This window comes from Rhyacophila brunnea, unplaced genomic scaffold (assembly GCF_057557595.1).
Source record: "Rhyacophila brunnea isolate RB1 unplaced genomic scaffold, BYU_Rbru_1.0 scaffold_7, whole genome shotgun sequence".
Classification (NCBI taxonomy): Eukaryota; Metazoa; Arthropoda; class Insecta; order Trichoptera; family Rhyacophilidae; genus Rhyacophila; species Rhyacophila brunnea.
Genome location: NW_028233339.1, coordinates 32,916,824 through 32,940,278, shown reverse-complemented (window position 1 = coordinate 32,940,278; position 23,455 = coordinate 32,916,824). Strand labels below are relative to the sequence as shown.

The 23,455-nt window shown below is 33.8% G+C and overlaps 2 protein-coding genes across 2 annotated transcripts; one reads left to right on the top strand and one right to left on the bottom strand.

Moving 5' to 3' along the window:
- Positions 1-494: 494 nt before the first annotated feature.
- Tif-IA (RNA polymerase I-specific transcription initiation factor RRN3 homolog Tif-IA) lies at positions 495-11,769 on the top strand. The gene is made up of 7 exons (XM_085958332.1): positions 495-1,479; positions 3,428-3,524; positions 4,116-4,268; positions 5,364-5,594; positions 6,379-6,728; positions 9,417-9,645; positions 11,546-11,769. The coding sequence occupies exons 1-7, from the start codon at positions 1,065-1,067 to the stop codon at positions 11,724-11,726; spliced, it is 1,656 nt and encodes a 551-aa protein (XP_085814458.1). The 5' UTR covers positions 495-1,064; the 3' UTR covers positions 11,727-11,769.
- A 4,306-nt stretch (positions 11,770-16,075) lies between these two features.
- LOC147064736 (putative RNA-binding protein 18) lies at positions 16,076-18,266 on the bottom strand. Its single transcript, XM_085958333.1, has 4 exons — positions 18,118-18,266; positions 17,957-18,042; positions 17,614-17,827; positions 16,076-16,826 (listed from the first exon to the last, which is right to left on the bottom strand). Exons 1-4 carry the CDS (start codon positions 18,127-18,129, stop codon positions 16,548-16,550), a joined length of 591 nt encoding a protein of 196 aa, XP_085814459.1. The 5' UTR covers positions 18,130-18,266; the 3' UTR covers positions 16,076-16,547.
- Between the last annotated feature and the right edge of the window lie 5,189 nt (positions 18,267-23,455).

The following is a 23,455-nucleotide window of genomic DNA, read 5'->3' as shown; positions in this document are numbered from 1 at the left end:
AAAGCGCCTGAGTATTTTTCAAATTTCCCGTTATTTTTTGTGAGAAGCAAAAAAATATACCTAAGTAATAATATTATATTCAACCGAAAACAACGCGTACTATAATTTTTGCCGAAATACTATAATTCAATTTATTCGAGCGCGTATAATTTGGTGACAAAAATATGGCAGCACTGAAGCTTTCACCTGTCAAAAACCTGACTACGGATTTAGGTATATTATCTATGGTACGATCTACGAGTCAGTGATGCCAACCGTACTATAATTATAGGACAATACTATAATTTTAATTCTGCGAAAAATGTAAAATACTATAATTTTAGCCCAAATATACCAAAATACTATAATTTTAAAGGATTCAAGACGAAAAATGTTCCTGTACTATATATTTTTTAGAAATACTATAATTTTTACGCCTTTGTACTATAATCAGCATAGAAAAAGATGGCAGCACTGCTACGAGTAGTGTACGAAGTACCAACACTACCAACGTTATTGTACGTCATTTCGTAAATCCTTCAAAAGTTCGAAACCACGTTGTTTGTGTGAGCATATTTCAAGCGCCGCCACTCTTTTATTAAATTTCATAAAGAACCAAGTAGTTTCGATTTTAGAAATATACTATTTCATTAGAGTAATTACTTATTCTGACTAAGCTCTTAAGAATTGATTATATACTTATTTATAAAAACTGTGAAGTCCTTCAGTTTCGTCTCTTTCACAATCATATGAAATATTGATAATGATAATGTGATATCAGTAGAAAATGTCATTACAAGAAAGTTATAAGGGTGTCGCCAAAGAACCGCCACAAAATAAAATCGTCGTAGAGAAAATTCAACAATTCCTGAAAGATAAGAATTCGAGTGACTTCTCAGAGTCTACCAGATTAGAATCTTTTCACGTGGATCAAAACCAAAACACAATAGTAAACGAAGAAGAAGAAAGTGCTTCAAATATATTAAATCAAATTCTTAACTACAAAAAACTTCTCATTCTCAGACACCCCAGTGTCGCGAGCTTGGTGAAATCTGTTTCGGAAGCCCACGATCTAACTATTTAAAATGTCTGTAGTTTCTGGAAGGAGTTCTCTAGTTTCCATGGTGCGTAGCTCGTTATGTCACCGGAATTCTTTGGCCAAGACCAAGTTTCAAATTGTCCCCCATCAAATAGAATCAGTGCTACATTCCCTTTTACAAAAGAATAACTCAAAGCCTTATGAGGAGTTGGTGTGTACTTTGCGAGACGGTGATCTGTCAGATGATGACTTGACGCTTGTTTTGAGTGAGTGCTCTATATGTGTAGGAATCCTGGATAGAGAAACCAGACTCTTGGTGGAAGTACTGTGCTCCATAAACTGGCCTACGAGGCCATCGAGAATTATCGATTTATTTAGCAGATGGCTTCTGGATTTGCTCACAGCACAAATATATCATGCGCCGATGGCAATTGGATCATTAGTAAAAACATTAGGCAAAAGTAAGTACTATTGTTTTCCAATCGTATTATTAAATTTCATCCTATAGGCACGGTACATTTTGGTATATGTTCTGCCATGTCCGATCCTGATAGGATCATATGGGCCTCCACAAGGTGGAGGTTTGTATTGACAGATTTTGTTTTTTACGAGAAATGGATGTCAGCCACTTGCTCAACCTATTAGGTCCATACCCTGACACAGACAAATTGAAAAACAATATTTGTAATTGCCAGACCTGGTACCCACGCCTTTATAGTCCAACGCTTAAGCCGTGCGGCCACCGTGGGTGTATATTATAAGTATAGTATTGTAGGATACCGCAAGGTTCCTTATCATGGTTTTTCAAAAAGTGCACACTAAACATTGTCAGTCACACTTATTTGTTTTCATTGAATTAAGAATACAAATTGCAGATGGTGTTGTAGCAGAAAAGCAGTCTAAACTTTTCCCTAGCGACTATACAAAATGAAAGAGTTGTCAAATGTCAGCTTAGACCACAGCTGTACATACATAAATACCGTATTTCCTCGATTTTAAGACACCATCGATTATAAGAGGCACCCTTATTTTTATATACTTAAGTACTTACCAATAATAAAAAAAAAAAAAAAAAACTTCGGTAATTATGCCGCAGATGCCGTCATGAGCTTTGATCATTTTTTTTACGAAAACAGTTTATTTCATGTAGACAATTATATTAAATACCATTTTCTGTCGGCGCATAGGCTTTTCGATCCAACAATTGTTAATTTGAAATTTTCATACATTTTGATGCATCATTATCACAAACTAAGATATTAGGTTGGGGTAGGTTAAGTTAGGTTAGGTTTGGTTTGGTCTAAATAGAAGGTTATAAAATCTCATGACGATATCTGCAGCACATTTACCAAAACTTCATGTACCAGATTGACTGGTTTGTCCTGTGCTCTGTCCAAGAAATATGGCATTCGGCGCCAGCACCACATCTCGAAGTCATCAATTGCCTTCCGCTCCTTTGCCTTCAGGGTCCATGAGTCGACAAATATGGAGAACACTAATGTTTGCACAAGCATAATTTTTGTGGCAATTGAAATTCCCCGATCCTTCCATATAGTGGTAAGACTTGTCATCGCATTTTTCGCAATCTGTAGGCACCTTCTTATTTCTGCTTGACACCTGCCTTTTCCACTAATGGTCGATTCCAGATATACAAACTCAACCACTGTTTCTAAGTTTTGGAGTATACTTGCTGTTGGTAGAAGGTTAGCCCGATCGACAATCCATTAACTTGGTCTTATTTGCAACTCTCTTCCTCTACATGGTGTAGCAGCTCAGTGAGTTTTTTTTCATCAGCTGCAATTAGTGTGGTATCATCTGCGAATCTTGAGTTGTTTATTTTCTGGCCACCAATTATTGTTATTCCGCCTTACCAATGATCTAGGGGTCTCCGCATTATATGCTCTCCATATTATATTGAATTACTGGGGAGATACAAACACGTCCCTGACGGACTCCCTTCTCGGTTCGGAAGTGAGGCTATTGGTTTCAAAGTCAGTTCCCCCATATTTCGTCATTTTGTGATAATCGCTAAACTTCATAAGTAAATAAATATTTATAAATATGTAGTGAAATAAAATTATGTAAAATATTGGGACCAACTATTGTTAAACTTTAATTGGGCTTAGTTTACATTGTAAAATTGAGGTACAGATTTAACAAAAAACTTTCATTTTACTTTCTGTTTTGATTTTTGAATCATACTTTTATAGTAGATCAGGAGAAACCAGGCTCTCACTTCAATATTTGTTCTATTTGATGTCTCCTTATGGTGATGTATGGGTCCACATGGTTTAAAGCCTAAGTCCTAGATTATTCATCAGGTTGTCATCTCTTTGACTGATAAGAACTGTTATCTAAGTATAATCTTAGTATAATAATTTTAAACATTGCTTTTCTTTATTTCCTTAGGCGATTCTATTTGGCATGAGATACCCAGTCCAGAACAAACTAGAATATTTTCAAACGTCCACAATTTGATAGCAAAAGTGGTGGCTGTAATTCCAATGTAAGTTAATTAGAAAACTTTTTTATGATAATAATAATTTGGAGGCATTCATTGAATCAGTTTCATACATGACATATTATGACTGCCTCAAAAAGTATCTTCCTGCGGTTGGCCAGCTGAATACACATAATTGATCATTAACTTAAAATACTTAAAATGTTGACTTACAACTTTTGGCACCAATCCCACGACATGATAAACCACATAATGTGATCAATGAAAATGAGGAATGATACAATTTTTTGTTTATATATTAGTGGGTGCCTAATCTGCACCAGCGTTGGTAAACCCCTTTGGGTGAAACTGGGTGGGCTAAAATTTAATTTGAAATTGTGAAATTCCGAATAGTGAATCGAATATTTATTTTTTTGGAAATGCTAATTTTTCTTTATAATAATGAACTCTGTAGAATATGGAAAGAAATTCATTAATTTAACTAACATTTACTTACTTACATGGTAGAACTTTGTACTTGGAGATTTTAAAAAATCAATGATAATATTTGAGTTATTTATGTTTAGGGCATAATAACTGAAATATCATAGTTTACACCATACAAAACAATTTTTACATGAATAAATATTTTTTCAGGAGCAGTGAAGTGCTGCTAAGATGTGCCGTTGATCATTTCCCTTATTATAAAAATGGCAACGCAAAAAATCAAGCATACATTCATAATCTGCTATGGGTATCTCGCTATGTGCCAGCTCTAACAGACCATCTTCTCACATTAATTTTAAACAGGTTAGTGAGATAATAATATGTAGGTACATGCGATTAGTTCCAACTGATTTCAATTAATGGTTACATACTAGTTACAATCCTGTACTTCTCATTTATTGGTTTTTAACTGACCACCATTGTGACAATTGCATTCATATTTAGGATCAGACAAAAATTGCAGCTTGATGATCTGTTTCACAAAAATTTTGCTTGTTCAATTACATAACGTGATACATATTATTATTTGAATGGTTTATGAGTGTCTGTCTAATCATTTTGTGTATTTTTCATAACAAACATCTTATGAATAAAACAAAATGTGATTCTTTGGAAAGATTATTTATATTTTATTTATCCAATCTTTACAGTTTTTTTATAAGCCGAAATATCAAGGAAATGAAAGCGAGAATCATCTGTTTTTTATACCTAATATCATTATGATATACTTGGAGCTTTTCCAGATGACGCGTGTCTGGCCGCGATACGTTACGAGTGCATGTGAACGGCTCAATGAAGTCCCCTGTACCTCGACCGTGCGCGAGGGGTGACTCATCGCTATTGCGTGGGGACGGCTCAATGAGGTCACATGTACCTGGAAAGCGCGCGACTCAAATCCCGCCATCTGGACAAGGCCTTGGCTATTTCATTTTTTGTTTCACTTCGAAATTAGATCGTATTATTTGAATATTCTGGGACTACATACTCTTGCAGTTGCAAAGCAATTAGCAAAAATTCTCTCGTTTTCGAAGCATATAAGTCAAATAATAATCTTCATTCATTTTTTTCACGCATCGCAGTTGTAATACTAACCAGACAAAAATATGACTTTAAAACTCTGCACTTGCACTAAAAAAAAAAGCATGTCAATCATCCCAGCATGAAAATAATGAGAAAAAAACAGTGTTAGCTTTAAATTGAATACACAAAAAATTAAGATTTAAGAAACCATTTATCGTGCATCTAGCGGCTATACTGTTTAGTTGTCAGTGTATTAAGGATAATTTCACGACTGGCGTGTAGTTATCAAGTGTGTGATACTACATAAAGAAATCTGATTTAAGAAATATTCTTATACCTACCTAATTTATTTCTATTCTATTTTTTATTTCTTCACAGATTAATTATAATGGATGTGAATATAAGAAGTTCATATGAGTCTGGAGACGATGAAGAAGGAATATTTACTATGGAAGCAAGCGAAAATGCTGCAGAGGCAGAACAATTAGTTAATTGTCTCGACTTGTGTATGCTTGAAATTTTCCAATGGCTTCATCAGGAGGGATCAAAAGTTTTGGACACTTTATTTACTGTTTTTGAAAGAACCATCTTACCAACACATGGAACTAGGTGACTATTACAATTTTTCCTTACTTATCCATAATATTTTCAAACATCTTAACGGTCTCACGCACAGACCTTGTTTATTCCATACGGTCAGAACAAAATGTCATTGCATGATAAAGCAATGATTTTGATTTAACAGTGCACAATGAATGCATCTAGGTTATTTCCGAAAATGATGTAACATTACTCACCAGCTATTATTATCGTGTCATGCATTTGATAGACATAAATGGTGACAGCTAGCTCTACTGAAAGCGACAAGCATACCGCTTCGCTACCGATTGCCAGCACAATCATATATTTTTCAATTAACAATGTCGCTTCAACGCATGTCAGTGCATAAGTTACCATACATTTTTGAATATCAAGTGAATTAGATAGATAGAGTTTACGAGTTGTCATTGATTTGATATGTGAAACTGTTTAGTAACATCCTATACGGTTAACGACTACATGATCTTTCTAAGCGTAGTATTAAGCCACCTTCCAAAATTTGGAATATAGCCGGTTAGAAAAAGAAACAGATTAGACTTATGCTTTCCTGGATATCCTTAACATAGTATGTCTATGCACATATTCTTCAACCTTTTCCATTACAAGAGTTGACTCATTAATCAATAAAATTAAACCCAAAATATATATAATATGTAGGTAATTTTGCGCTATGTTCTGTAAAAAATGTTATTTTCATACTACATCGCAGGCTTCTTCAGATTACTGTGTCATGTGGTATTTGTTTTATTTCTTGTGGTTTTTAATAACTTGTATTCTGTTTATTTCTTTTCAGATTTGTACAATTTGTTCTATTGTACGGATTATCCATGGATATTACGAGAACAAAGAACTTACTGGAAAGTCTCTGGCAATTGGTGGCAAGCGCAAGAGTCGGCCCTGGACTCCGGCAAGCCAGCATAGTGTACTTGGTGGGGTTGACAGCCAGGGCGAATTTCATACCGTCCACCTATGTCCACTACTACGTTAAGAAAATATCAGATTGGTGTCACGCATACATCAATGCACAAGATGTTCCACACTCTCAGAGTGTTAATAATCCACATAGTGTATTTTACACAGTTTGCCAATCTCTCTTCTATTTGGTTGCATTTAAGCATACTTGCTTGTTTTCAGACAAAAAAGGTAAATTAATTGATTTTCACTCCATAATTTCATTGTATCATAGAAAGATGTAAAATAGATCCTATTCACGATACCCAGATCACTTAACCAATAATATGCATAGAATGCATTAATGGAAAAATAATCCAAATGACATGCATAGACCAAAATAGAATGACAGCTACGAAACTCTTAATTTATGACGTAACACCGTTTTCCGCCATTATCATATTTGCAATTTTTTTTAAATATTGATTCCCCAATAGATTTAGCACACCCACGGTGGCCGCGCGGCATAAGCGTTGGACTACAAAGCCGTGGGTCCCAGGTTCGAATCCTGGGTCTGGCAAGTACACATATTGTTTTTTAATTTGTGTGTGTCAGGGTATGGACCTAATAGGTTGAGCAAGTGGCTGACATCCATTTCTTGTAAAAAACAAAATCTGTCAATACAAACCTCCACTTTGTGGAGGCCCATATGATCCTATCAGGATCGGACATGGTCGAAGAAGAATAGATTTTAATAATATATATTTTTAACTGACATTCAATAATAAAAGTATGAAAACTACACAATATAAATTGAAGAATTATAAATTATAATCAATATTTTTTACTATGTCTGATCCTAAGGTCATAACGGCCTGTCCACACAGTGGATTTTTGTTTCTACGAGAAATGGATGTTGGCAACTTATTCAACTTATTAGGTCCAAACCATTTAAAATCAATATGTGTATTTGCCAGACCCAGGATTCGAACATGGGACTCACGACATTATAAGCCAACATGTTAGTCACTCGGCCATCGTAAATTATAATAGTTAATATAAACTTTAAATAGAGTAGTCATTGCTTTGTCAGTGGTTAAATGAATAAATTAACATATTATTGTGGCCACAGTGTGTATACCTGGTAAAGTATACTGGCATGGCAAAAAATTCATGTATCACGCTGAGATATTGTGTATTTACAAAAGTACATGTCAAAGCTGCTAATAATATGAGACTTATCTAATACTGCTAGTCTTTTATATTTGCATATTTAATTGATGTCAAATGCTTGCAAGATAATATGTGTCGCTCAGTTTCAAAACCCGCTATAAAACTTTCATTATGTTGAGAAAATCAATAAAAACTTTTTGAACTAAAAAGGTTTTTGAATATTTCAGTAGTGTTATAAATGACAGTTAATCGTAGCGGATTTTGAAAGAGGCAATAAAATTTTCATGATTCAAGCTCTGTACTATTCCATTTAAGTCGTTTTTTGCGACCTGGGTTTCGCCTTTCGGCATCTCAGGCTCACCAAAGGTAAACACACACTGACAACGAACTCTCTTTACTCCAGCTTATATAATAAATCAATACAATAAAGTAGGTAAAAACTCATTACCTATCTATCAAGTCAAAGGTTACAAAAAATAAAATAAACAAATTATGAATAGTTGAAGTGTCAGTAAAAATCCTAAACAATACACTAGATAGCATATTATAATAAATCATCAAAACATAATAATAGATCATTATTCTTTATGAACAATAAGAATACTACATTCAAGAAGTGTAAATCGTCAATTCTAAGAAAAATAATTAACGGGGTTAACTAATAACTTTAATAATACTCTTACATGGTACCTACTTTTTTATAACATTATTTTTTAAAAAATACATATAAACTCGCCTAATATAATATATATAAACTCACTTATATACACTTATACATACCTAAATCATCATCCATAAAATCTCATACATACATATATAATTTGTATTTCTTGTAACCTTTGACGTGATAGGTAGGTAATAAGTTTTTACCTACTTTACTGTAATGATTTATTATATAAGCTAGAGTAAAGAGAGTTCGTTGTCAGTGTGTGTTTACCTTTGGTGAGTGTACACGGCGCCTGAAGATGCCGAAAGGCGAAACCCGGGTCGCAAAAAATAAATGGAATAGTACAGAGCTTGAATCCATTAGAATCCTAACTTTACTTACTACGCCTCCCTTTTAAAAAAAATCTAATCTTGGCGCCTCCCCCCCTTTATTTCATTAAATAATACAGACAACTTTTTAAATAGTCAACGATGTACTAATACAAAAATGAAAAAAAAATATATATAAATAAACAAGGTTTTACTACTTATTTTTAAATTAATTTGTTTTTCATGCGATGAATGTGCTTGTTTATTAGCACAATCAATTATTTCAATAGTAGGTAGTCAATCCAAATTTATCATCGTTCATTGACAAATGGATTCTATCATGGGCCCCACATCCTGAAGCGGGCCCCCAGGCCAGGATCTTTGCTAATATGTAGATACTACCAGCAACTTATTACTTGTCGAAATGCAATCTCCGATAGTTCATAGAGACATTTGGAGTAAGAAAATGTTTAGTGTGACCATTGGGTACACCGATATTTTTTGGTTCACTTGTGTTTTATACTAGAAACACAATGTATATCATTGACCAATCAAACATAGCATCGACGCGATTGAATTGTTAGCTAAAATGTTACATGTAATTGCTATTTAAAGTGGACGATTGTTTAAAACAATCGGCGTAGTCATCCAATCCAATCTGAGAGTCTGCTCGCGTAATTAGAACATAATATAAAATGTATTTCAAATTTTAGTTCATTACCTACACGTCTTTTGATTTGATTTTTGGAATTATTTTACATTTTGTAAACCTGATTGCATTTTTTGTTCCAGGATTGGCTTTTGTCGAGTCTTTAAATTTACCGAGAATAGTAATGTGTTCGTTGAACCCATTACGAATGTGCCAATCGGCTGTCGCAGAAGCATTTGCATCAATAACAAGAATGCACCAATTGGTATATTGCCACACTATAATGGAGCATAATTCAAGACATTTTCTTAGAATAGATGATACCCTGATTGAACAAGAGTGGTTCCCTTACGACCCCTACATTTTGCCTAGGTAAATATTTTTATGCTTATTCATTTACTCCAGGATGGTCCATATTATCACTACATTGCGATAGTATATACATTATGTGGATAAGTAGTTAATCTTCCTCAAATATTATATTTAATGTTTGTACTGCTATAGCTATAAAACCAATTTTTATGTTTTACAATATACAGTACTCTCTCAGTAATCCGCCACTCCAAAAATCAGACAAGTGTCCAATTAGTGAAAGCGGCTGATTGTAGTGCATAAACACAAAATATAGTAATAATTTTAACCGGTATTTCATAAAAAGAGTTTTTATTAAGGCGAAGTCTTCACTGAGCCTTTTTTAAAGAGGTCTAGCGGAAAAATACGAAGCTTGCAATTTGAGACATTTTTTTGATAATTTACAATTTCAACTGTATTAATGAATAAATATGTATCTAAAAACATTAAAAAGAAAAATAATTTTTATTTTAAGTCAAAGATAAACTTACAATTATTGTAAAAAATTTAATAAAATGTGAATTTGTTGAATCGGACCGCACCCTATTATTACATATATTTTATTGTCATATTTATTGTTAAAATTTAGTTTTTTAAGTTTTCTAAGCATCACCTAAGAGATTTTTGACTAATTCATAGTTTTAATATTTTTTATATCTATTTTAAAAAACATCGATTTTTATAAAAAATATAAATGTGTATAACTTGAAATCCTTTTTATTTATATCAAATTTTATTTATGTATGGTCCTAATATTGAAGCTTGATACAGTTGAAATTGTAAATTATCAAAAAAATGTCTCAAATTGCAAGTTTCGTATTTTTCCGCTAGGTGCCTCTTTAAAAAATGCTCAGTGAAGACTTCGCCTCAAGAAATTTGTACTAGCATCTTACGGTTTTATTTATAATCAAAATCAAGTATGTATTTAATTATACATATTTTTATTAACCAAGTTTTTAACTACATACATATTAAACAGTAAATCACCTAATACAACCAGTTGTTCAGTGTTTGTTTTTACCTGAATATTCTTGGAAGATTATGTCATCTCGTAATTTATGCAATATGCGTGTGTTGACAGTTGCATTATTTTCCTCTGCCCATTTAATGGTAACGTCAATCCCAGCTAGTGCATCTTCTGATTTGACTGTATGAGCTGCAGTCGGTTGACAACTATTGTCTTCATCCTCAGAATCCAAGCCTCTTTATATATTTATGAGCTCGTCTTCAGTTAGAAGTGGCGCATACTCCTTAGAACTTTCTGCTGTCCATTCTTCTAAAACATTTTGCGTTAGCTCTGAGTTTTCAGTCGCCCTCTGAACCAATTCTTCTAATGGAACTAAGTTTTCCGGTTCCCAATTTTCATCATCTTGGTTTATGAAGAGTCAATACTTTTTCCATGATAAAATTATTGCTCGTCCCGGTAGGTTGATTCACGCCTCAGCTATGTTAAATACGACGGCGGACAGCTGACATAGGCACACGGTGGACTACTGAATTTGACATACGAATACCAGCGAATTATAGAGCTTGATTTTGTGCTATCAACTAGTAAAAATAATGGCGGACTATAGTAAATAGTTGTCAGATAATCAAGCGGCGGATTACTGTACTGTACATACATACTGTAATGACAAATGAATTGTGGTTTTCAGTGATCCACATTGTTTTTTCAATTTTTTTAAAATTTGATTTTTTGTTAAACACCACAACACGCTGTGAAGCCCAATTACAGTGGCAAAACTCCCAGACTTGAGGAATTTACATATTAGATTATGTAAATATATTTTGACCTCACCGGGATCGAACCCGGATGGAAGGCCAGTGCCTTACGAACTCGCAAGTCGAAATGGCGATTTACTGTTACCACAATAAAATACCATGGTCATATATTTAAATTATGTAATAATTTATTTTCCAGATCGTACAAATGGATAAAGCCTGTGTACGGTGAATATGAAGACACGTTGATGGATAAAGAAATAACACGTATATCCATCTCGGAAGGAGGATGTGACGAAGATGACTTTTTAGCAACTAGCCCTACTACAGATCAAATGAGTTTGACAAAATGTTCTTTTCCTAATTTTAGAATTCTTTAAATACCATGAGACATATAGAATAAATAAACCTATTTATCAGAAAGATTTGTTTTTCATTTCCATCATTATTTAGTAGTTCTGACTTAGCAACATCAAAATGATAACTTATTTTTAACCCTATACATACACCAGTGGCGAAAGGTGGAGGTAAGCTGTTAATATCCGCCATAAATATTGCACACGAAAATTTGTCGGTCATACGTATTTGTTTTCATTAAAATAATACAACAATTCACAGATGGTGTAGGTTAGTTTTTAAAATTCAATTAAACCTTGTGAAAACCAAGCCATAATAAACAATGGTCAAAAAATCCTCGTCTATCTATAAAATATCTAAAATTATACAATTAAATGATAAGTAACTTTGGATATTTTATAGACAGAATAATATTTTTTATCTATTATAGTTTGGTTTAGACAGGGCTTAATGAATTTAAAAAATGAACCAACAATGTGTGTAATATGTATTCTTAATTCAACGAAAACGAATAGGTATGAATGAAAAAGTGTGCACAATTTTGTCTTATCACCCAAAATATACTAATACTATTATGGTTTGGTTAAGCAGGGCTTAATTGATTTTTAAAAACTTACCTACACCATCTGTAAATTGTAGTCTTAGTAAAATAAATATAAATATATATGACTAAGAAAGTTTAATGTGCACTATTTTTGTGCAGATCTTAACAGCCTACCTCCACCCTTCGCCACTGACATACACAGTTTAAGCAATAACCTAGTCACGGCTGCATCCAATAATAAAACAGATACAGAATTCATATTTTATAAGGAGGTGAAAAGTGTAAAAAAAATTGACAAATAAGTTTTTATTGTTTCAATCAAATACAGAGATATTCAAAGTATGAGATAAGTGATACAAACACGATTTATATCAAGGGAATTAAAGACATACACAAAACGAAGACTAAAATACGTTGATTGCCTAAAGCATTCTTAAATTAACACATGTTTTGATTTAGCAATGTTAAAGCAAAACTAAAATTGCCTGAGAACCAAATCAAATAATTCAATGAAAAAAAAGGATCACTTTGACCATAAACATTGAAAGATATTCACAAATGAGCTTACAAAACCAAATTTTTCGGATTTGTAAATTTAAACTGGAAAATCAATATTAATTTAAAAATTCACATGTAGTATCCACCCATTGGGCACCATTGATTTACAGTAAAACCTCGTTAATACAAATTCCATGGGACCGAAAATCGAAAAAAAATTCGAATTATGAATTGTATGGGGGAAAATATTAAAATTTACAAAAAAAAAAATTGATTTTCAATAATTTCGTTTACAATCATAGATGTGCCTACGAAATTTCCGATTGCGTGTGTGTTAATGGGTCATAAAATGTCAGGATTATTTATATTACCTTTTTAAAATAAGTATTTATGATGTTTTAAGAAAAATCTGTCATAATTTCAATGACTGGCTCATGAAATAGTGTACTTTATTACGATTTTTGGAAATACGTGGCAGCGAACGACACAGGACCGAGAGAGTTGGAGAAAGCTTGGGGAGGCCTTCATCCAGCAGTGGATTGACCCCGGCTGATGATGATTACGATTTTTGTATGCCAGGACTCTGAAATTATTTCGAATTACGAAATTCGAATTAAAGGTATGGTTTTATATGAAAATAATGTTCAAGGGTCTTTTTTCTTGCGAAAATTTGAGAATTATCTGTGTTCTTATTAATGAGGTTTTACTGTATTTATATTGAAACAAATGTAAAAATATTGAGGAAAATCAAAATTCAGTTTATGCTTCACTACCTGCCTCCCTGCTTAATGTGACTTTTGATTCACATTATGTACATCAGTAAAGAAGTACTTACTGATCCACTTTTATTAAAAATTCTTCAATTTTAGGTTTTCCTGATCCTGTTTTTGGAATTATATTCAATAACGTTAATTATTATGGTCAGGAGTAATTATTACTCCTGACCATAATAATTAACGTTAGTGAATATCACTATTATTGAAATTATTTAACATATGGGATGCATGTTATGTTGGTATGGTCGACAATAATTTATGGGCCAAGCCGTTGTCATCTCTGGTTTAAAGACAAAAACAGAAATATATGCCAATCACTTAGAAGTAGACGGTGGTTAACACTTAAAACACTTACAAAAACACAGAATTTAACTATACATTACAAGAGACACTCACAGAATTTTTGTATTGTAACATTCAAAGTCATTTCTGGATGTTTTTAATATGGTTGAATTGGCAGCCAGAGCTAAATTAATATTTTGTATATTGGCAGATTAAAATACATATTATCCCAATCCAAGATCACCTTTGTCAAGTTTTTCAATTTTAAATAGAGCTGACATACTTGTATGGCATATTTATAAATAAATATTCTAATGGTAAACTGTTCCAATTCAATTTCAAATTTACATATTATAGTGAACTTTACAAAATCAAAACATAACATGAAAAAACAAATAAACAGAAGCAGTATATAATAAATGTGTAAATACAAGAATTATGAAGTACACCGAATGAGGTAAGTAGACCCTACTTTAAGAATTTATAAAACAACGTCCACCTAAACTCATTCTCACGCAGGTGGAATATCAATATCCAAAGCGATTTAGTTGAACACAATTATTGGCTGCCCAATCGGCATTACCAATGACAGGCTAGTTAGTCCTGCATCTTGGTAGAACAAACAATCGATGTTCCCAAGATGATAAAGTTCTTATTTACAAACAAATAAGTCGAAAAAAATATGTAGGCAAATATAGATCTCTTCTAACTTTTAGACTAGTATATAAGCATTCCTAAGCGAAAGTCGGTTGGATAAAACCACGGAGAGTATCCAGACAGCTCACTCTTCGCCATACGGCCGTTCTTAACCTGTTGTAAAGGCCCAAACAATAGACCCACTCTCAAACCTGTTTTGGACTAAAGAATTATATGGAACTTGGTAATAGCGTGACATCTGAAAAGTCCCAGGAAGTATGCAAGACAAAGACCAACATTTTTAGCATCATTTTACAAGTAACCATATGGCCACAAAATGTCAGTTCACTATCAAACATACAAGATCCTGGACAGGTAATATTCGCGAGAACTCTGACATGCATCGAATATTAGAAAATGCCCTTGAAGCACTAGACTGAGAAATCTTTAATGTGAGACCTGGCGGCGGCGCTCGTGTTGTATCTTGTCTATGGTTATCGATTTCGAAGTATTGAAAGCACTGAAACGCGAGAGGAGAGGATGTAGTTCTCCAAGCTGCCGCCTATGACCGTAAAGATTTCGCACTGTAATAAACGACTAAAGATTACATTTATCAATATTGGAAGTTCAATTTGTTGTCTGCCACAAACTAATATAATATTATCTGTATCAAGTTCGAGCTGACAACAATCGTCCATTTTTAATTACATACCAATACTGTCATTTATAAAAACCGTGAACAGTAATGGCCCTATGCTTGAACCTTGAATGACGCCAGAAAATGTATGTGATTGATGGAAGGGCTGTACAATACGTTGACAATTCTTAAAATAACTGTCAAATAATGTTTTCGAGAAGTCAGTGTAGGAACAGTCTATCCGACAACTTCTATCTAGTGCTGACGACACAATGGGTTAACCATCTGATTAGTTTATGTTAATAGGCCTGCCCAAAATCTATGCTGTTCATTCAGTATAAATAACTCCATTTTTGGAGAAATCATGTGCACGATCATCTTAAGAACCGTAGCTGTAATTCTTCACTGATAACTGTTTACCACTCTTGTGAATTGGAGTAACCTGCAATATCTTCCACTTTCTGGAAAGATGCCTATCTCCACTATAAGATTAAATATATGAAAGTGGGCCTTTGACAGTCAATACACCCCTTTATGTTAAGTCTCGACATCGATTTTATTCCCATCTAGGTTGAGTTACATTCGACAATGCAAAAAAAAAAAACGATGATATGATTCATCTAAGCAGTGAGTCAGAACATGTTAAATTACAGTGGAAACACTTCTGTCAGAGAAAATCACAAATGATTTAAAGAATCTTTCAGAGACAAAGCTCTAGTGATTAAAACATTATTAGAATTGAAAATGAAGTACCATAAAATAACCTGCTTTTGAACAAATAAAGGTACAGTCCTACAAACTTATCTAAAGAACGGTCAAAAATGGAACTACGAACCACCATATGGACGCCATTTTGAAAACATCATTCGAATGTCAGATTCTGTCCATTTGCGAGTCTTGATTGGGTAGTTTTCGACAGTGGCTACCCCATCCATTCTTTAGATAAGTTTGTAGGTCTGTACCTATATTTGCTTGAGATTTAAATATGAAGAGAGAAGCACTGTACATATTAGTTTGTATTCATCAACATTTAATATTTTATTCATACTTTAGGAAACATTGTAAAAGTATAATATAATACATTATCATTAATTAATTAAATAGTGTATTCACATGTTCATTGGTATTTTGTTTGATTACATTTTGAAACGTAACTTATCAATGCATGAATTATTTCTAATTAATCAAGATTTCATTATTTTAGAAGATTTTGAAAATAAGTACTACCAGAATCACTAGAAATTCAGCCATACTGCACTGCTACATATTTGGATTATTAATATCTAAGAGATTATGATTGAGAAGTATGTAATATCATAAATTTCATAATAAAATACTTAAAAGAGAAAAAATTGTTAATCAAAAATAACTTAATATTAATTAGGTACGTATTGACAACATGAAATTACATTTAAAGGACTTCTTATAATATTTATATAATAATGAGATCAATCACGCCAACAGTTTGGTGTTATCTTTTCTTATGGTACGGATGCCGTTTTCTCCATGAATGATTGTCTTTCTTGAGGGGTTGGTATTGTTTCGTTTGATACTGGGCCAGAACGGGAGTTTCTTTTGCAGCCAGTTTATTTATAACAAAGTCATCGCCGGCCTCTTTGCTCTCCATCATTTTCAATTTTGCTTCTATTGATTGGATTGCCGATCTTTTGCTAAGTTTTGCATCCGATTTTGACGTAGTTCCCGCTAGTACGGCAATACCGAGTTCAGGTTTTGGTCGTTCAATCTCATCCTACAAATTAAAAAAAATAGTTAGAAGATCATAATGACTTAAGTACATTTAGTTTTAGAATTGATACATTTAAATTTATTTTTATGAATCATAAACACCTTGACAATCACTGATTTAACTTTTTCGCATCTAATGCAGAAGTAAAAAAATATGAATTTTTTGAAAAATAGATAATATTATAATTTCATGAAAAGTACCTAACTGAATATTTTTTTGAATTGTCGTTATCATAATATATCCAAAGTTTTTTAAAGGCCGTATCAAGCGTAACAGGTACCTAAAGGTTATAATAAGTTCAATTCTCTGCTATAAAAACAGTTTTTCTATTCAATTTTCATAAACAAATGATGAGTGAGTCAACGACAATTAAATTTCAGTTTGAGATTTTCTTATTAAAAACAAGGTAATTGTGCCGCAGAGGTAGCCATGAACTTTTATATTTTTGTTTTTACGAAAACAGCTTATTCCATGTAGACAATTATAATAAATACCTTTTTCTGTCGTAAATAAATCGTTAATTGAAAATTTGAAATTTTCTTACATTTTGATGCACCATTATCACAAATTAAGATTATATGAGGTAATATTAGGTTGGGGTAGGTGAGATTAGGTTAGGTTTGGTCTAAAAAGAAAGTTGTAAAATCTCATGGCCACTTCTGTGGCACATTTACCAAAAACAGATTTTGTTAATTGAGCATTCAAGGTTCAGCTTACTCGTAAAAAAATCTTAAAGCTAAAATGAAATTATTTTAAATCCTAAAATTGATTAAGCAAAATGTTCACATACGTTTGATGTATTCCGAGCCCATTTCACTGATAGGTTCCTACACCCTACAAGTCTTCCATGCATTGAATCTTGGGCTTTGAGAGCGTCTAGTCGTTTTTTGAATGTGACAAAAGCGAAGCCTCTCGGTTGTCCAGCCAAAGGTCCGGTTCGATGGAACATCAGGTCAAACTTGTCGATTTCACCAAAAGACCGCACCAATTTCAGGAGTTGATACCAGTAAACAGAACAAAAAACATGAAATTACCATTCTCTTCTAATTAACAATCGTTTTCAAACAAATAAATAATGAAAAACTTGAGATTCACAACTTTTAAAATTTCTGGTAAGTATATCTTAGACATACTCATTAATCCGGGGATCCAAGTTTCCAATCCACAGTCTCCTATCATCTGGTTGATTGTGCTTTAAAGGATCTAAGCTCAATGGAATCTAGAAAAAAATATTTTACATAATATAATTTCAATCGAATTACATATTAAATAGATGTGGAAATATTATACTCACTGTCACATCCATCACAAATTTATAATCTATATTAAAACAAAGTTACTCTTTGATGCTCATTAATAGAGCAAGACTGCAGATTTTTAGGGAAATTTCACTGTAATATTGTTATTAGGATATACATTTTCTTTTCAACACGACTAAATTGAAATCTGTCAAATTACAATACATTGTTGGTTGAAATTCAGTGCCAGTGCTGCCATCTTTTCAAAGTGGAATTATAGTACAGAGCCTCCAAAATTATACTATTTGGGGTAAAATATAGTAGGTACGCGTTGTCATCTGTTGAAAATGTATAGGTTTTTTGTTTCTCAGAAAAAAAATAAAGGATAATTTGAGAAACTCAGAAATCCCTTTTTACATAGGTACCTCTTCTGACCATAAATTCTTACTGACGAATTCAAAAAATTTCATTTTATACCAAAGGAAAGGGATTTTTTACGTTTTTCGATCAATTTTTGTTCCAAGTTATCCAAATCTTCTTATATTGCAAAATTATAGTACTTTGCACCAATTTCTTCTTCTTCTTCCACGGCGCTACATCCCGGGGTGGAATTTGGCCTCCTCCACAACCGCTCTCCACTCACTCCGGTCTCTCGCCACACTTCTCCAGTTACCGGGTCTTCCTATATGAAGCCAGTCCACTTCTACGGCGTCAGCCCATCTCCTTCTTGGACGGCCTCTGGGTCTCTTCCGTTGGGGTAGCCACTTCGTCATGATGCTTGGTGCTCTAACTTCAGGCGTTCTCTCCACATGTCCCGCCCATCGTAGTCTTTGGGACTTACAGTATCTTATGATTGTTTGCTGTTCAATCGGCTCTTCCAGCCCGTGGTTCATTTTTATTCTGTAGTTCCCATTTTCCAACGTGGGTCCAAAGATTTTGCGGAGTATTTTGCGCTCGAAGACTGCTAATTTGTTTTCCTCGTTTTGAGTTAAGCACCAAGTCTCACAGCCATAAGTGACCACTGGCCTTATAATTGTTTTATAAATTAGAAGTTTACTTCTTCGGCCTAGAATTTTCGACCCCACCAGTCGCTTGCAGGCATGCCAGCATTTATTCCCGGAGATAAGGCGGATTTTTATCTCCTCTGCTGTCTTATTTTGAGCTGCTTAAAAGCATAGACGTTCACCATTATCGCTTGTTGTTTCATGCCAACTGTGCTGCCCAGCTACTTCTTTAAATGCTTCCTCTTTTCCAATTATTGCATTAAAGTCTCCCAAGATAATTAGAGCATCGTGTGGGGAGACTTTGTCACAGGCTCTCTGCAGATCTTCATAGAATCTATCCTTAATTTCCTCGGTCGCATCGTCAGTTGGGGCATAAACGTTGATGAACGTAATATTGTAAATGTAAAGTGTACCTTTCAGTTTAAGTTTACATAATCTGTCACTAATTGGCTCAAATCCTAGTACTGCCCTGCGGATATCAGAGCTGATTAAGAACCCAGTTCCATAGCGACCCTGCGTACCCGCAGATCCACTGTAATACAAAGTGTAGTTTCGCTTGTTTATGAAACCTGCGCCCTTCCATCTTATTTCCTGCAATGCAGTCACGCTTATTTCCGTTCGTTCCATGTGCCACATTGTATATTTATAATCGTTTGTCCTTAATTCTTTGCTTGGGTCGTAGGTTTATGGGGAGTCCGGGGTCCAAGGCAGTTGTTTTGGTGTTCGTAATCAGGGTTTTTTTTACCATGTTGGGTGATTAGCCCTACGACGAACCCTCCTCCTTTATCCAGGCTTGGGACCGGCCATAGCGTAGGTAGAGACGTTCCCTATTACTATAGGCGGAGTTCTTTGCACCAATTTATCGAACGGAAATATCGAATTTTTAGTACTTTTTATATATTTTTTCCGATATTAAAAATTATAGTATGTTAGGCGTACTATAGGTACCTGTTTTATATCGTACAAAGTACGCGGACCACAATAACTACGATGTCCCACACGAGTCGTTAGTTACGGAATCGAGCTGCTGTGACGTGATAATATAGGTAAGCAGGGCTTTTTTTAAAAAAAAAAAAGGTGCCGGAACTCACTTCATGTCAAGCTTTTTACTAAATAAAATTATATTCAAATGTCACTTAAATGAAATTTAAAGGAGCTATGCCACGAAGCGAACAAAAAAATGTTGATTTTTACGATAATTTTTTATTTTAGTCAAAACAAAGCTACAGAAACAATAAAATACATACATTATATTTGAAATATATTGTACAAATAAGACTAAATAAGACTAACTTTAAAATATAATTGTAAATACATATGTAATGTATTTATTTATGAACTTGAATAAAAGTTTAGAGTGATTTCCAAAGTTTTTTCCAATTCTCGTCTGATACATCATCTCGATTCCTTTTCTTAGTGTTAGAGTCTAAGGCCGAATGTCTTCCTTTAAGTAACCACCTATCAACATATTTTGAAGGATCGAAAAGTGTCAAGGGTGGTCCCACGAGTTTGATGAACAAGAGTGCCGAAACTGTTTTAGTGTTTAACGAAGCTCTTGTTGGGGTAATAATAAGATTCATTTGCGAAAACCCCCGTTCACATTCACTTGAAGAAATGGGAATAGAATTCAGAGCATATACCAAACGCAAGAGTTTTTCAGAATATGTCTTTTCGAGAATGTATTCGCGAAATCCACGAATCATTTCTCGTTCATCTAGTTGTAGCCTGATCGAAATGTTTCTAATTTCCATCTCTCCAAATGTCAAACGATTATCAATGTCTTCAGGCCAATATTTTTGGTCAAGTACGCGAGCCCAAAGTGCAAACTCAACATCTTTATTATCTAGCAGCCTTTTTTCAATTGACGTTTTCAACGTGGAATAAAATATTTTCGGATCAATAGGAGGATCATTTTTAGAAACTTTTTCGTGAAGTAAAACTCCACGAAAATGCAGATTGCTTATAGCAGCTGCAGCACATTTATAATAGGGTCCAAAATTCTGTTTTCTTTCTTCAAAAACTTGAACGAGTTCATTTATTTTTCGATTTGCAATGTAAAGGTTCACATTGCGATTTTGTAGGTCCAAACTAAGTTCCGACAATTCTTGGAGAGCGTCGCACATCAATGCTAGATCCAATAAAAATGCTGTTGATGTTATTTTGTTCTTTAAGCCACTGTAAGTACACTTGTCATTTTTATCTCTTGTAGGGTCATTCATCGCTTCTTTAAAATGACGCACAAGGGATTCATAATTATTCCACACAGCCGAAACTGAACGAAAACTAGATGCCACCCATCGGGTACTTAAAACTCTTCCGATTTTCAGTACCTCAACGCCTAGTGATTCTGCACATAAATGCAACTCTCTATTATTTTTCGGCGACGCGTGGTATAAAACATAAAGTTTATCAATAAATGATTTGAATCTATTGATCCCTGAAATTTTTTTTACAACATCACTTACTGATAATTCTAATCTGTGATTAGTACAATGCCAAACTATAATTGAAGGAAATTTTTCTGTCAGCAATTTTTTCACTCCATTTTTAGAACCTAACATCACAGCAGCGCCGTCGCATGCAACCGAAACTAAATATTTTTTTAAATATTCTTCTGTCATCCCATATAAATCAAGAGATTGGAGTAATGATTCAAATATTCCTTTTGCCGTTACGTCTTTAAGTTCAATCAAATCCAAAAACAAATTAATTGGTGAATTCATTCCAACACTTTCGACACAGCATCGAACATACACAATGAGGGTGGTTTTTTGGCTTATGGTGGTAGACTCATCAATTATCAAAGAAATTATATTTTTCGATTGAACAATTTCTTTGAAAACATTTTTTCTCATTTCATCACATATATGATTTACAATGTTAACACATGCGTTAGTGGAATGGAGAATATGACCCATTTCGATCCCATTTAGTTCTTGGAGATTAATTTCACTTTCAAACATATTGAATGATTGATTTTCCTTAGCTACTTTATATGCAGTTCGAAAAATGTTTGCTGTTATTACTTTTTCGCGAGATAACGATTTTAAAAAAGTATTTTCAATCTGCTTTTTTTTGGCTTCAGAAATGATTTTTAACGCTGCTTTGTGTGCAATAGATCCTCTGTGATCGAAAAATTTTTTTCGAAGTGACCCCAATTGTAGCTTCCTCTCTTTCCCAGAATACGTGATTTCATTATTGGCCCATTCTTTGGATATTTTCATTCCCATTGTCGTTTCAGTTCCAAGAGTTCCAACGTTTCTGCAAATTGTGCAGCCAAGTTTCATTTTGTGTACGTTCAACCATTCGTTTTTTGAGCAAAAATCGTTTTTTTGATCTAATGACCAGCAGTCTGGCCAATCGTTTTGAGTTCGACCTTGATCCCCGAGATCAGCTAGAGATGATTCAGGAACATCTACATGTACCGATATTTCCATATCTTCTGTCATCGTTTCTGTTTTGAGCTTTTTATTTGCGGAATCGGCGCCGCTGCCGGTGGTTGAGAAGTAACAGGAAATTTTTTTCATATTTAAACTTGGGGTTGCACTAAATAATATATAAAATAGTTGCACAACACGTAATCGTAACACAAACTGACTAAACAAACGTAAATAACAATATACGCAGATGCTGCCATGCGATAAACGTCAAACTGTCAAAATCATAATACGCAGCATACGTATGAAGCTAGTTACATACGCATGTTTGCTATTTAAACTATACGGTTACTTCACTAACACTAACACGCCAACATTCAAAATGGCTTCCACCTGTACCTTATTTTATCATTTTAACGAATTATTATTGTAATTACGTAAGCGCAAATATTTTTTCGTTTAATTGATTTTGAAATAAAACCGTGAAAAAAGGTGCCGGAACGCCGTTCCACCGCGTTAAATGGAAAAATAGCCCTGTAGGTAAGTAATGATATTAAATCGAAGACAAATATGGCTGGAATTTTGTGATATTAATACCAAAAGCAGTTTCTTGTTCGCGTATGGTTACTTATGAATAATATGTATTGATTATTTAGCAATAATATACATATTATTCGCTATTGACTCTGAAGTCCCTTGAGATGTTGATCGTATTTTTTGCCTTGTGTTCTTCTGTGCTGGCCTCTTTTTACCCCCTTTTCTTCTCGATTATTTATCTCTCTGGTTGCTTATCTTGTTTATCAGGCTGGCAGGACTGACGCTTCTATCGTAGCGTCCTTTGTCTTTGGTTATTCAATAGTTGATTATTTTTTTCCTTTGTCAGAAGCGAAAAAAAATTGTCAAACGAAAGTTCAGTTAAATTGTGAAATTTGTGCATTAATGAAGCCAGCAACGTCACGGAGGGACTAGCGATGGAGACCGACTCGAATGAGTCGGAATTACTGTTGGACGAT